Source organism: Salpingoeca rosetta (genome assembly GCF_000188695.1).
Source record: "Salpingoeca rosetta unplaced genomic scaffold supercont1.7, whole genome shotgun sequence".
Classification (NCBI taxonomy): Eukaryota; class Choanoflagellata; order Craspedida; family Salpingoecidae; genus Salpingoeca; species Salpingoeca rosetta.
In genome coordinates, this window is record NW_004754927.1 from 8,832 (window position 1) to 21,331 (window position 12,500).

General features: G+C 57.8%; 1 protein-coding gene across 1 annotated transcript; it reads right to left on the reverse strand.

Annotated features, from left to right (window-relative positions):
- Nucleotides 1-102: 102 nt before the first annotated feature.
- On the reverse strand, nt 103-12,365 carry PTSG_11958 (uncharacterized protein; the record flags this gene model as incomplete). Its single annotated transcript, XM_004995575.1, has 22 exons — nt 11,841-12,365; nt 11,519-11,621; nt 11,254-11,375; nt 10,934-11,070; nt 10,462-10,695; nt 10,070-10,181; nt 9,805-9,901; nt 9,262-9,369; nt 9,028-9,119; nt 8,767-8,797; nt 8,520-8,645; nt 8,247-8,386; nt 7,504-7,996; nt 7,192-7,289; nt 6,748-6,910; nt 4,030-6,486; nt 3,264-3,916; nt 2,781-2,945; nt 2,174-2,561; nt 1,443-1,858; nt 277-1,219; nt 103-132 (listed from the first exon to the last, which is right to left on the reverse strand). Exons 1-22 carry the CDS (start codon nt 12,338-12,340, stop codon nt 103-105), a joined length of 7,608 nt encoding a protein of 2,535 aa, XP_004995632.1. The 5' UTR covers nt 12,341-12,365.
- Nucleotides 12,366-12,500: the final 135 nt, after the last annotated feature.

Here is a 12,500-nt window from a genome sequence, read left to right on the forward strand (position 1 = left end):
CAAGAAAAAAAAAGAAAAGAGGAGAAGCAGGATGCTCCAGGTGGCGTGGCTGGACGCGGAGTGCGACCATGGTAGTGTGCCTTTCTTTCGCGTAGTGCTGGTCTATGTGTGGTAGACACCAGTGATACTGCTCTGTGAAGAGGCACACACACACACACACACACACACACACACACACACACACACACACACACACACACACACACACAGCCCCAAACTACCCCTCCCCCCAAACATACACACACACACACACACACCTGGCAGCGAAAATGCGACGTGCGACTGCTGGTCCGTGGAGTGTGCGACGGCAGTGCCATTGACGTACGCGTGGACGGCTCGTGGCCGCATTGCTGCTCGGTGCTCCATGTCGCCCAGAATGCGCCACGTCATGGATGAATTGCCGCCGGCTCGCGCTTCAACTTGCGGAATCGGGCCCGGAATCCACGCAGAGGCCGGCAGCGAGAGCCATTCCAAAGTGTTGGCGTGCACGACGCCCACCGTGTGCACACAGCCTGCTTGCAGTCGTTCCACAAGCACATGCAGCCCTGACGATTGCTTGGAGGCCGGTGGCAGCGGCACCTGCACGATGCATGCACGTGCCTGGCGGCGGCACACATCATCGGTTTGGCACCACCACGGCGCCGCCTCTGCCACAACCCCCAACGTCACAGATGGTGGCGGGTGCTTTGACGAATCAAGACGCGTCAGCGACACAACGATGAGGCCGGTGCCGTTGTCGTCAGAGCCGCTCTCAACTGTCGGAACGTCACCATCGCCAACGTGCAACCACGCCTGGCATTCAAGCTTCGTGTCTCCTGGAAACGCAGGGTGCACGTGCAGACGCGCCGTGTTGTGACCAGTCGTGTCACATCCTGTGTTCGCATGCGCAGTGGCACGCACGTGCCAGCTGAGTGCTGGTGAAGAAGGGGCGTGAGTACCACGGGTCTTGCCGCTGTCGCTGATGTGGTTTGGGACCGACACAGGCTTGGACTGGCATGAGAAGGTGTGGCCTTGCTTGTCTATGTAATCGGCCACAATGCTCAACGACGTCTCGCCATCACTGTCTGCCAGTACACCCATTGGTACAGATACGCGTCCTTGATCGGGAGCGGTGGCCGCAAGCTTCTTCGAACCGTTCATCATGAGCCGATAGCCATCGCAGCGCACCGCACTGTCGCCACTCCTGGCATGGCGCCAAATCAATTCCATGCTGTTGAACCTAGTCATGGGTGCGTGCGCATGTAATTGTGTGTATGGGTGTGTGTGTTTATGCAAGTGTGAGAGAGTGTGTGTGCATGACCGAATAAAGCACACATGCGCATGCACAACCACATTTCTGCACAGTCACAAAAACGCGCACACGCACATACACAGGCAGACACACACACACACACACACACACACACACACACACACACACACACACACACACACAAACGCACGATGTGTCGACACCCGCGATGAACAAACGAGGCGGTGTGGGTGCTGAAGGGAGCTGGGTGTGAAGGGCGGAGCTGCGCATGTCGTCTGGTGTAAATCCGTGTGTCCTTGCCAGTGCATCCTTGGCTTCAAGCACCACATGTAGTTGGATCGTGGAGCACGGCGGGAGATCCTGCACCACAATCCTCTCAGCACTTGCTCGTGCAATGGCAAGCCGGCCTTTGGTCGTCGTGGACTCATTTGCTTCGGCTGCGGGCCCAGCACCAGCTCCAGCACCAGCATGCAGCAGCTGCGTCGAGGGCGTCCAATCGTCAATCTGAGACCATGGCGCAGGCGCCGTGCACTCCCACACAACGGACGCAGCAAACTCGCCTCCAGGGTGCACACTGAACCCGCTCCACTCCAGCGTGACGGAATTCTGTTGCATCGCGACATGAGACCGTCCAGATGAGGGCGCGTTGGCGATGATGATGAGAGAAGCAGGCGCGATGCGTTCATCCACATGCACAACCACGGCAAGAACTTCATGGGCTCACGCACCCACGCCCTTGCGCACACAAGACGCACGCACACCTCAGACGCACAAGCACACGCACACAAGCACACACACACACATTCAACACACACACACACACACACACACACACACACACACTCACAGACACACACACACACACACAGACACACAGACAGACAGACACACACACACACACACACACACGTGTAAACTTACGCTGGTCACGCTTGCGATGGTTGGGGCGTGGACCACGAGCTGAGGAATCTCAAATGTGACAGAATGCGAGTGATGGGCCACAACATCAGCTCCTGTTAGTGACGTTCGCTTGACGCTGGCGCGATATTGATGTGCGGGAACCCCTGCTCGCCACACGATCCTCTGCTCCTTTGTGACCGTGACAAGTGCGTGCTTGTCGGTGTCCAAATCGTGCAGGTCGACCTTGAACGTGGCGTCGTCTTCTCCTGATGGCGTGGAAAGCACACCCGTGATGTCGTCCTGGGCCATGTGATCCATCCACTCCAGCTCAACGCCGTGCGCCGTCACGGAATTGGCATTCAGCAGCAGCAGGTCTTGCGAGAGCGTCGTGAATGTACCAGAATTCACCCTGTGATCAGCAACCATGGTTTGCCCGCGCGTGTAAAGGAAGACCAGTCAGCAAACAAAGCACGCAAACAAAGCACGCACACACACACGCACGCACGCACACACACACACACGCACACACACACACACACATAGGCACAGACAAGGCCGCAGATGAAGGTGATGAATTGTAATATCACATACACACACACGCACGCACGCAAGTGTGTCGACAACGTACCAGTGGTAAACACCGCCAAACTTGAGGAACAATGCGTAGGAATAGGTACTGTTGGCAGCAAGGTTGGGAACAGAGACGCGTGTGGTATCGTCGAAGAACACGGCATGGTCAGCGTTGCCGTTGTCAACCATGCGTGCGCGAACGTAATCTTCTGGCAAACCAAGCCTACAAATTGTGTGTCAAATGAACATGTTGAGTTATAACAGGACCCCGCATCGTGGAAAGCACAAAACAACTGCCATGTGGTCGATACGTTGGCTGATGTACGCACATAGCATGGCCTGTTTGACCAGTCGTGCATGTACACCTCCACACACGCCCACACCTACACACGCCCACACCTACACACGCCCACACACACAGACACACGCACACACCTACACACCTCCACACATGTCCACACACACACACATACACACACACCCACACAAACACACACACACGTCCACACACACATGTACGCATGCACACACGCACACATACCGTGGATCCAACTCCAGGGTTTCATGCGTTGCCCAGACAAACACAACACCAGAAAACGTTCCAGTTGAAGCATCTGACCACAATTGCGCTTGCTCCGCGCGCGTGAGATCAAAATCAACGCTGTACCAGCGAGGCAGCAGTACCGCTGGCGAGGCCACGCGAACCTGGGTCGCTGTCGGCCGCCACCCAAAGGCGCTCGTCACCGCTGATGCGCCCGTGCGGCGACACTCAACCGCCACGACAAATGTGTGCACTCCCTCATCCTGGGCACTCGTCAGCGCATCCAGCGGCACAGCCATCTCGGCAGCCTTGGTCGACACGAGCGTCTCGCCTCCGCTGCCACTGCACTGCAAACTTGCGTGGACATCCATGCGCGGAAGGTCATTGATGTCAACGTCATGGTGAGCGCTCGTGATGTCGCTCGTTGCCATCCAGCGCAGCACGAGCGAGTCGTGTTGCACCCGTCCCGTCTGCCCGCTCTCGTCGTCACTGTCTGGTTCAAAGTCGCTCGCGTACTCGCCATCGTCTTCCTCGTCATCCGCCTCTGTTGGTGCCTCGAGCGCGAATGCGACAGAGTGGCGGGCCGTCTGCTGCGCGTACGCAATCTTCAGCTCTTCCACGTCGACCGTCAAATCCACCACGGGCCGATATATCTGCATTGACACAGCGTTGGGAAACGTCTCACGCGTCGCGTGCTGCGGAAGGTCGGACTCGTCAACCGCAAATGACTGCCGCTCCTGTACAACGCTGCGCTTGCCTTTCTCACTGACGGTCCCTGCTGGTGCTGATGCTGATGCTGGTGCTGGCTTGTCCGTGCCAGCAGCAGTGGCGCTGATTGCGCTCGGAGCGGTACCACCAGGAGAGAGCGCGGCTCGCCCATAACGTGCAGGTCGTCAAAGGGGAGGCTGTAGCGCAGCTGAACGTGGCGCCCGGAGGTGCTGCGAACACCATGCAGGGTGCCATCCCAGTAGAAGGCAATGTCCGTAATGGACTCTGGTACGGACACTTGCAGCTCCACCTCATGCCAGCCAACCTCTTTGACAATGACCTGGGGTGCTTCAACCCTCTGGCCAACCAAGTCCACGTCCACACTGGTCCAGGACGACAGCGGAAGCGACGACAGGAAGTGCATGTTCACTGGCACCAGTGCTGCTGACACGTGCACGCGGGCCCCGTCGCCAGCAACCTTGAGCTCAATCGTGTCGACATCGGTGATGTACGCCAGACCACGACGCGCAGCAACGGGCTCGTGCTGCAGTGGCACAACCGGCATGGTATGATGTTGCTGCAGCCAGTCCACTGTAGGCCGGAAGCGCATCAAATCGCTGCCGCTGCCTCCGCTGCCGCTGTAAGTGTTCACGGTCACCTGCGACTCTGCACCTGACTTGTTCGTCTTCTTGTTCTGGTCTTCCTCAAGCTGAAGAAGATGCAGACATGTGAGCGGTGCGTCGTGCGACAAGGCGACACGAGCACCGTGCATGTCCGTTGCAACGCGAAGGGTTGGCCCTGGAATGGCCGGTAGTTTCGCCGCTGGCGCCTGCACAGTCGAGAGCTCGCCACCTCGCGCAGACGACGAGGAGGGCGACGCCAGTGGTGCAGGGCCCGTGGTCGGTGCAGACCGGGCAATTTCGGAGAGTCGCACGTCGTGGCTTGACTGTCCATCACTACCGTCACCGCCATCATCATCATTATCATCATCATCATTATCATCATCATTGTGTTGCACGCGTAAGAGACGCACGTAGACACGACGGCCATCGCTGTCGCCGCCATCACCGCTGTTGTTGTGTGGGAGCATGACGTCACACTGCCGACTATTGCTTTCTCTGATGCTGTCTGTGTCCACGTTTGCCGTCATGACACCGTCCGTAATCTGCAGTTTCAAATCAGCCACGGGCACGACGCGGGTCGCTGATTTTGGTGCCAGCACCCCCGGCACCTCCACACGGTAGCGGGTGCCGCCAGGAACTGGGTCAGCCAGTGGCTGCGGCGGCTGCAGGTGGCAGGCGGGGATGTCCAAGATGAGCTGATCCTTGCCCACCAGCGATAGGGGCTGGCGCGCAGTGTGGGGACGACCAAGCGACGCTGCGCTCTCAATCACAATCTCGAGCGAAACGGCAGCATGAGAGCCGCGTGGCACGTTGGGCAGGGCATCGAAGTAGACGGTTGTGCTGGTGGTGTTTGGCGCAAGGTTAACGTGCGCGGTGGACACGTGGCCTGGGGCGTCGGGGAGGAAGTGCAGCACAAGCCTGGACATGGCTGCACCGGGCATGATGGGGTTGCAGGCAGCAAGCAGCTGGGTGAGTTCAGCCGCATCCCATGAGAGCACGAGCTTGGCCGCAAGAGGTCCTGACGCCACGGCCATGACGCGCGGAGCGATGCGATGCAAGAACGCCCGAGCACACGACTGCGGGGTGCGGGGCTGAAGCTTGATGGCGGCCACGCGTTTCTCCGGCAGCACATGCGAGTACGACCGCAGAGCAACAGCCACAGGTATGCTGGTGTCAGCGGCTGCAGCCTGCTGCGCCTCAACACGTTGCACTTGCTGCTCACTCAAACGCACATAGAGCGTGCTCTTGCTGCGGTCAACCCAGACAGCACGCGCACCGGTGCCCTTGTTGAGCACCGCTGCGTCGATGGCGTGTGTGCTGCTGTTGCGGCGTCTCAGCTTCACGCGCGTGTTCAGCTGAGTGTCAGCAAGCACGTCGTCGTCGTCATTGGTGTTGGCGCCGTCCGCAGCACTATTGCCGTCAACGCTGTCGCCACCAACAGCCGCTGGGCTGATTGCGTCGTGCAGGGTGGGTGCTTCACTGTCGAATGCAGAGAGCAGGTGGGCAACGGCAAGCGTGATCCGCTCTCCATCATGTGTGCTCACAACCAGACGGGACCCGAGCCAGTGCAGATCGTGCAGGGACGACCACTTGAGCGCAAGGACGTACGGGGCAACATCTCCACAGGTGCTGGTGTAAGCGTCTTGGTGGTCGCCGTCAAAGGTGTGGGAGACGATGGTGAGGTGCGCCCACCGCCGCTGCATGCTGGCATCGGAGTCGAAGCGAAAAACAGGCGTGCGCGAGAGCACGTCCACGTGGCCCTCCGCGCTGGCGAGCGCACGCACCATCAGGTCTTGTTCCTGCAGGAGAATTGGGCCAAAGCGCCGATACAGGGCGTTCCCGGCAACGTTGGTGTCGTGTGTTGGGCGGCTGCCATCCACCGTGCAGTAAATCTGCAAGGCGAGGGATGGAATGCGAGGTGAGATTCAAGCAAATGCGCGTGTGCGTGTGTGTTTCGCGTGTGTGCGTGCGTGTATTTGTGTGTATGTATGCGTGTGCATGTATGCATGTGTGTGTGTGTGCGTGGTACTAGCAAGCACAGTGACGCCGTGTGCTTGTGGCTTGATGTTGTTGACACAATGCCAAAACAAAGAAGGCCAAATTCATGAGCGTACTCAGCAGGAGACACCACATGACCTGCTAGACAACAGCACCTTGGAGCCCGGCGTGTTGCATGTGAGGTGCAGCGGCATATGGGGGCACACGCCCTGCAAAGGGTCTGGGAAAAACGTCACGGGTGCCACATCTGGTGCGTCGTCAGCAACCTCAATCACACACAGCACGTCGGAGGGTAGCGCTGTGCTCCGCGCAGTGTACCTGCGTGGGTATGAAAGCATGTACAATATGAGAGACTGTCTAAGCATGCGTAACGGTGAATGTGCGCGAAAAACACAAGTGCTCTTCGCCACGAACTGGCACACACACACACACACACACACACACACACACACACACACACACACACACACACACACACACACACGCGCGCGCGCGCGCTCTCTCTCTCTCTCTCTCGCTCTTTCTCACGCAGCCTCCCCCCCCCCAACACACACGCACACGCATGCACGCAAACACTGTGAGCGGTACTGGCAACGTACAGGCCTGGACGCATGAATGTGACGACAAAGTCGCCTGCTTCTTTCTCGTCGCTCTCAAACCACGCTGGCGGAATCTCTTCTTCGTCCTCGTCAAAGAACTGCAGTGGACGGCACGTCAAACGAGGGTGAACAATGCGTTGTCATGATTGCGCAATGTACAATTGGAACACGGACAGTGAATGCAATGACACAGCCACACACACACACACACACACATACATACATACACACACGCACACACGCACGCACATGCACAAGCGCACGCACACACGCACACACACACACACACACACACACACACACACGACGTACCTGCACAATTTTGTGGGGCTGATCGGTGTCATACCAGAAGAAGAGGACGTTACCGCCGGTTCGCACCGTCACATCGGCCGGGCAGAAGCCGGCAGCCATCGACACGCGCACGGCGACGGAGTCAATGCAGTTTGCCTCTGCCAGCACGCACACACGCCGCGTTTGCTGGTGTTGCTGCGGGTGCGTTGTGGCCTCAGCCTCTCCACCGCCACCACCATCACCACCATCAGGGTATGAGGTGACCTGAAGGCGATACGCGCCCGGTTTGCACGGCTGCAGGAGCACAGGGGCGCCAGCGGTGACGGTAGCAGTGGAAGTGGCGTTGGTGGTGCTGCTGTCCTGGCTGGGGGATGGAAACGTGACACTCAGCGGGGCAGGGGCAGAAGACGCGCTGTCGCTTTCATCAACAAACACGCAGAGCTGATCGAATGCATGCACGTCCAAGCACGGCTCATCCTCCTCCTGTTGCTGTAACCACAGGGCGGGCACAGGCCTGCAGCGACAGAGGGGCGGCGGATGTGAGCAAGTGTGTACAAAGCAGGATGGTTAACATGGAAGGACGCGTGTCAGCGCGTGTGAGAGTACGTGCATGTGCTAGCTGGGTGCCCACATGGCTGCGGCACGAGCATGGGGGCACGGGCATGGTGTATGTACCGAAGCAGCGCAGGCTCCTCAACAATGACGGTGCAGTTGACCGATTGTCTCTGTGTTACACGACGCATCGGAGATGACAACAAGCCAACAACAACAACAACAACAACAACAACAACAACAACAACAACAACAACAACAACAACAACAACAACAACAACAACAGCAACAACAACAACAACGCACACACACGCACACATGTCAGCGGGGCGCAAAACACACGATGCTTGGCCTTGTGGGGCCACACATGCAAGGTCACAGATGCAGGGGGTCACGCAACACACAGACACACAGACACACAGACACACAGACACACACACACACACACACAATACGGAGTCCAGCAGCGCGTGGTGATGTGTCACCTCGTGGCCGGTGCTGCGGAAGTAGCGTGCACCCGGGGAGGAAAACGTGACCATGAACGTGCCGGCAAGCAGGGAACACGCGCGCATGGACGAGGCGGCCTCAGTTGGGATGTTGTTGAAGTCAACCTTTGCAATACACAGGGAGGAGCAGTGGCAGCAAGAAAAAAAAAAGCGTGAGTGGCAGCGTTGCCAGTGGGCGGCTTTCGTTGCATCGAGGTAAAACGCACATGGTGAGGCATTATCTCACCTCATAGAGTCCATGTGGCGCATCAGCAGACCTGGGAGACGCGGAGGCCACGCAAGGAAGCATCACAATGAGTGTAGACTGACACGCAAGCCCCGAACACCACGAGCATGTCTCATCAGGACGAAGGACACACACACACACACACACACACACACACACACACGCACACAGACACGCATACACACATACACACACACACACGCATACACACATACACACACGCGCAGAGCACACGCACACACACACACACAGAGCACCCACCATGTCCAAATGACAATGTCGCCCCTTGAGATGGTGAGCACTTCTGGTTGAAAGCCCTGCGCCCACACGTTGACGCGGTGCAAGCGTAGACCCTGTGGCATCACGTGACAACAGAATCATGAACACCGACACGTGACGAACCCGTGGCGAAGAGACGGAGTGTGCACGAAACAACAGGAAGGGCGCACAGCACACAATGTACAGCGACACAAAGACATGCAAGCGCTCACGTACCTTCGTCACGATGACGGTGGTGGTCGCTGACGAGCCGTGTGGCGTCAGGGCGTACACGCCCGGGCGCAGGAACTGGTGGGCGAGCGCCGCGAGCTCTTCACGCTCATCCTGCTGGTCGGTCGTCGCAAGGAATAGCGGGAAGGAAGAATAGGAGATATGTGCGCGTATGTGTGTGTGCGCGTGGGTGCGTGAGTGAGTGAGTGAGTGAGTGAGTGAGTGAGTGAGTGAGTGAGTGAGTGAGTGAGTGAGTGAGTGAGTGAGTGAGTGAGTGAGTGAGTGAGTGAGTGAGTGAGTGTGGTTTTGACTGTACACTGGAGCGTGTGTTTAGCTGTATCAAGTCACAGTATGTCACGAATTTGAGGAGCGATCGCGTTCAGGCGCACACGTACTCGAGTGTCCATCCACACACACACACACACACACACACACACACACACACACACACACACACACACACACACACACACACATGCACACACACACACACACACGCACACACACATGCACAACCCTTTTCAACACAGACAGACACGCGTACACGACCTGGGCTGACGGTGGAAGAGCAAAAGGCCCAAGGCCGCGCGGTGTCAGGCGCTTGATGTGAAAGGCGTGAGAGGTGTCATGCACGTCACCGTCGGATCTGGTCGTGTACATGTGCATGGGATGCCATGTAACGAGAGAATGAATCGAAAAGCTCGACGTTCCCCAAAAAGGCAGCGAACGTAACATGCACGCTTATCCACCCGAAATGGAGAGAAAGAGTGAAGACTTTGCACGTGGACCAGCCACCCTTCTGCCAGCTCCACACCTGTGCATGATGAGCATGTCGTTGGTCGTGATGACGAGCTGTTTTGCGCTGAGCTGGTCCTGTTCCACGTCCACCGTCAGGTTCACATGCTTTGGCAGTGGCAGCACAATCACTGGGACAGGAGCAGCAGAAAGCGACATGTTAATGAGCACGTGAATGGATGTAGTGGTATTGTTTGTAGGCGCGCATGCAGCAGGCGAACAAGTAGGCAGAAGCACACACGCACGCACATAAAATCGCACACCTTTACATGCACATCCACACACCAAACCACACACGTACGCAGACAGAGACACATAAACACCGACACACACACACATGCACAGACACACACACACAGACACACAAACACACAGACACACAGAACCAGACACACACACACACATACACACCAGAGACGATGCTGGTGAATGTGTCCTTGGATGGATCGTGCACGGCGAGGTAGAAGGCACCGACGTCGCGGCAGTGGAAGAAGCAGTAGCCGGGGTGGTGCTGCGGCCTGTATCCGCTGCTGAACTCCTCCCGCTCCAGTCGCCATCCAAGCGGTGACGGCGACACTTGCACGATGTTGTCGGCGGCCGTGTCTGCGTTTGATCGCCCTTGCCAGTCAAACACAATTCGGTCGCCTACCACATGGGTGTGTCGAGAAGAGAGCGGGTGTCGAGCGTCGGTGAGTACCAATGCAAGAAGTAACAACTTAAGGCACAGCTCAGCACACACACACACACACACACACACACACACACACACACACACGCGCGCACACGCACGCACACGCACACGCACACGCACACGCACACGCACACGCACACGTGTCTTTGCAGGATTGCAAAAGTCTGTACTGCATTGCACGTAACATCTCACCTTGGAATGCAGCGAGCCGGGTGACGCCGAGCGCGCCCTGCGCATCAACGGACACACAGTGCGCAATGGATGTGGGCCGAACCACGACGTGGCACATGTTCGCGCCTGTGGTGGTGAACGTGTAGCCCAACGGGTCACTGCAGTCACGTGCACATGCATGTCTTCGACGTGAGCAACGGGATACATCTAACACACGCACACACACACACACACATACACACACACACACACACACACGCGCGCGCGCACAGGTACACAGCTGAGGGCACACAGATGCACACAAACACCGACGTCAAGTACACCATATTGTTCAAACGGACGTGAAGGTAAGCACGCGGCTGCCCGTGTGTGTGGCGTGCTGTGGGAGCGGTTCGCTGAGGCCACGAAGCGCATGGCCTTCTTGCTGGTGACTCCATTCCCAACGCACGCTTGCACCCCGGTCCTGGACACGACAGGCACCAAGGGTAGCCAAACACACACGCACACACACACACACACACACACACACATAAATTATGAGTCGTCGCTGTTGCTGGTCACTAAGGCAAGGCTTTGGCGTTCACACATGCGTCGCATTTAGCTCACCACTTCGATGAAGGCGGGCTGCATCTCGGCGTCTGTGGCAGTGACCACGTGTTGAATTGGCGGAGTCACTTCAATACGCAGTACTCCCTGAGGCTTCTCAGACCTGCGAAGCAACGAGGGATGGTCGAGTGGTGTTGAAGAACACGTCAGCATCCAGCGTTGGGCGACCCATGCTCCACTGACACGACCACGAACGCAGAGGCACGTGCATACAGGCACTGACACACACGCACACACACGCGTAACACATTCTGCCGGCCCCATTTCCCACATACTGCGCATTCACACACACACACATGCACACACACACACACACACACACCGGTTGGTGAAGATGGCGAGCAGGCAGTCTTGGCGACGCAGAAGCCGAACAAGCATGGAACTGTCGTAGTCATCTGGATCCGCAGCAGGATCGTCGCTGCCGCTGCCGCTGCCACTGCGGCCGAGGCTGTCCTTGATGCGCGGTGGCGGGGATGTCAAGTGGACACAGAGGCCACCCGCGACATGCACGTGCTGTCCCTGGACATGGGCCACTTCGCGGATGACGCAGCCCTCGCAGCGACTCCACTTGAGCTCCACCTCCAAGCCGGCGCTGGCCACGCTCACAAACTGATCTTCAAACTGGCCGTCCCGGCAGCGGATCAGCGCAGGTTCCAGCACCGGCTCATTGTCCATGAGCACGCCACTGTTCTCGTGCATCCCGACCGGCACCACAACATCCTCGCTTTGGTCCCGCAACAGCTGCGCTGCACTCTGTCTCGGCGTTGCCGGCACCATGCGGCCGTGGTCTTGCCGCCCACCTTTGCTTGCGCCACTTCCCATGGCTGGCAAGTCAAGCGAGCTGGCGGTGTGTTCTTGCTCAATAAGAGAAACAGCGAGAGAGGCGCGTTTGTTTGCTCGTTGCTTGGCTGTATTGGGTGCTGAGGATCGACGAAAATCATCGAACAAAAGTCGACGACTGTGTGTGTGTGTGTGTTTGTGT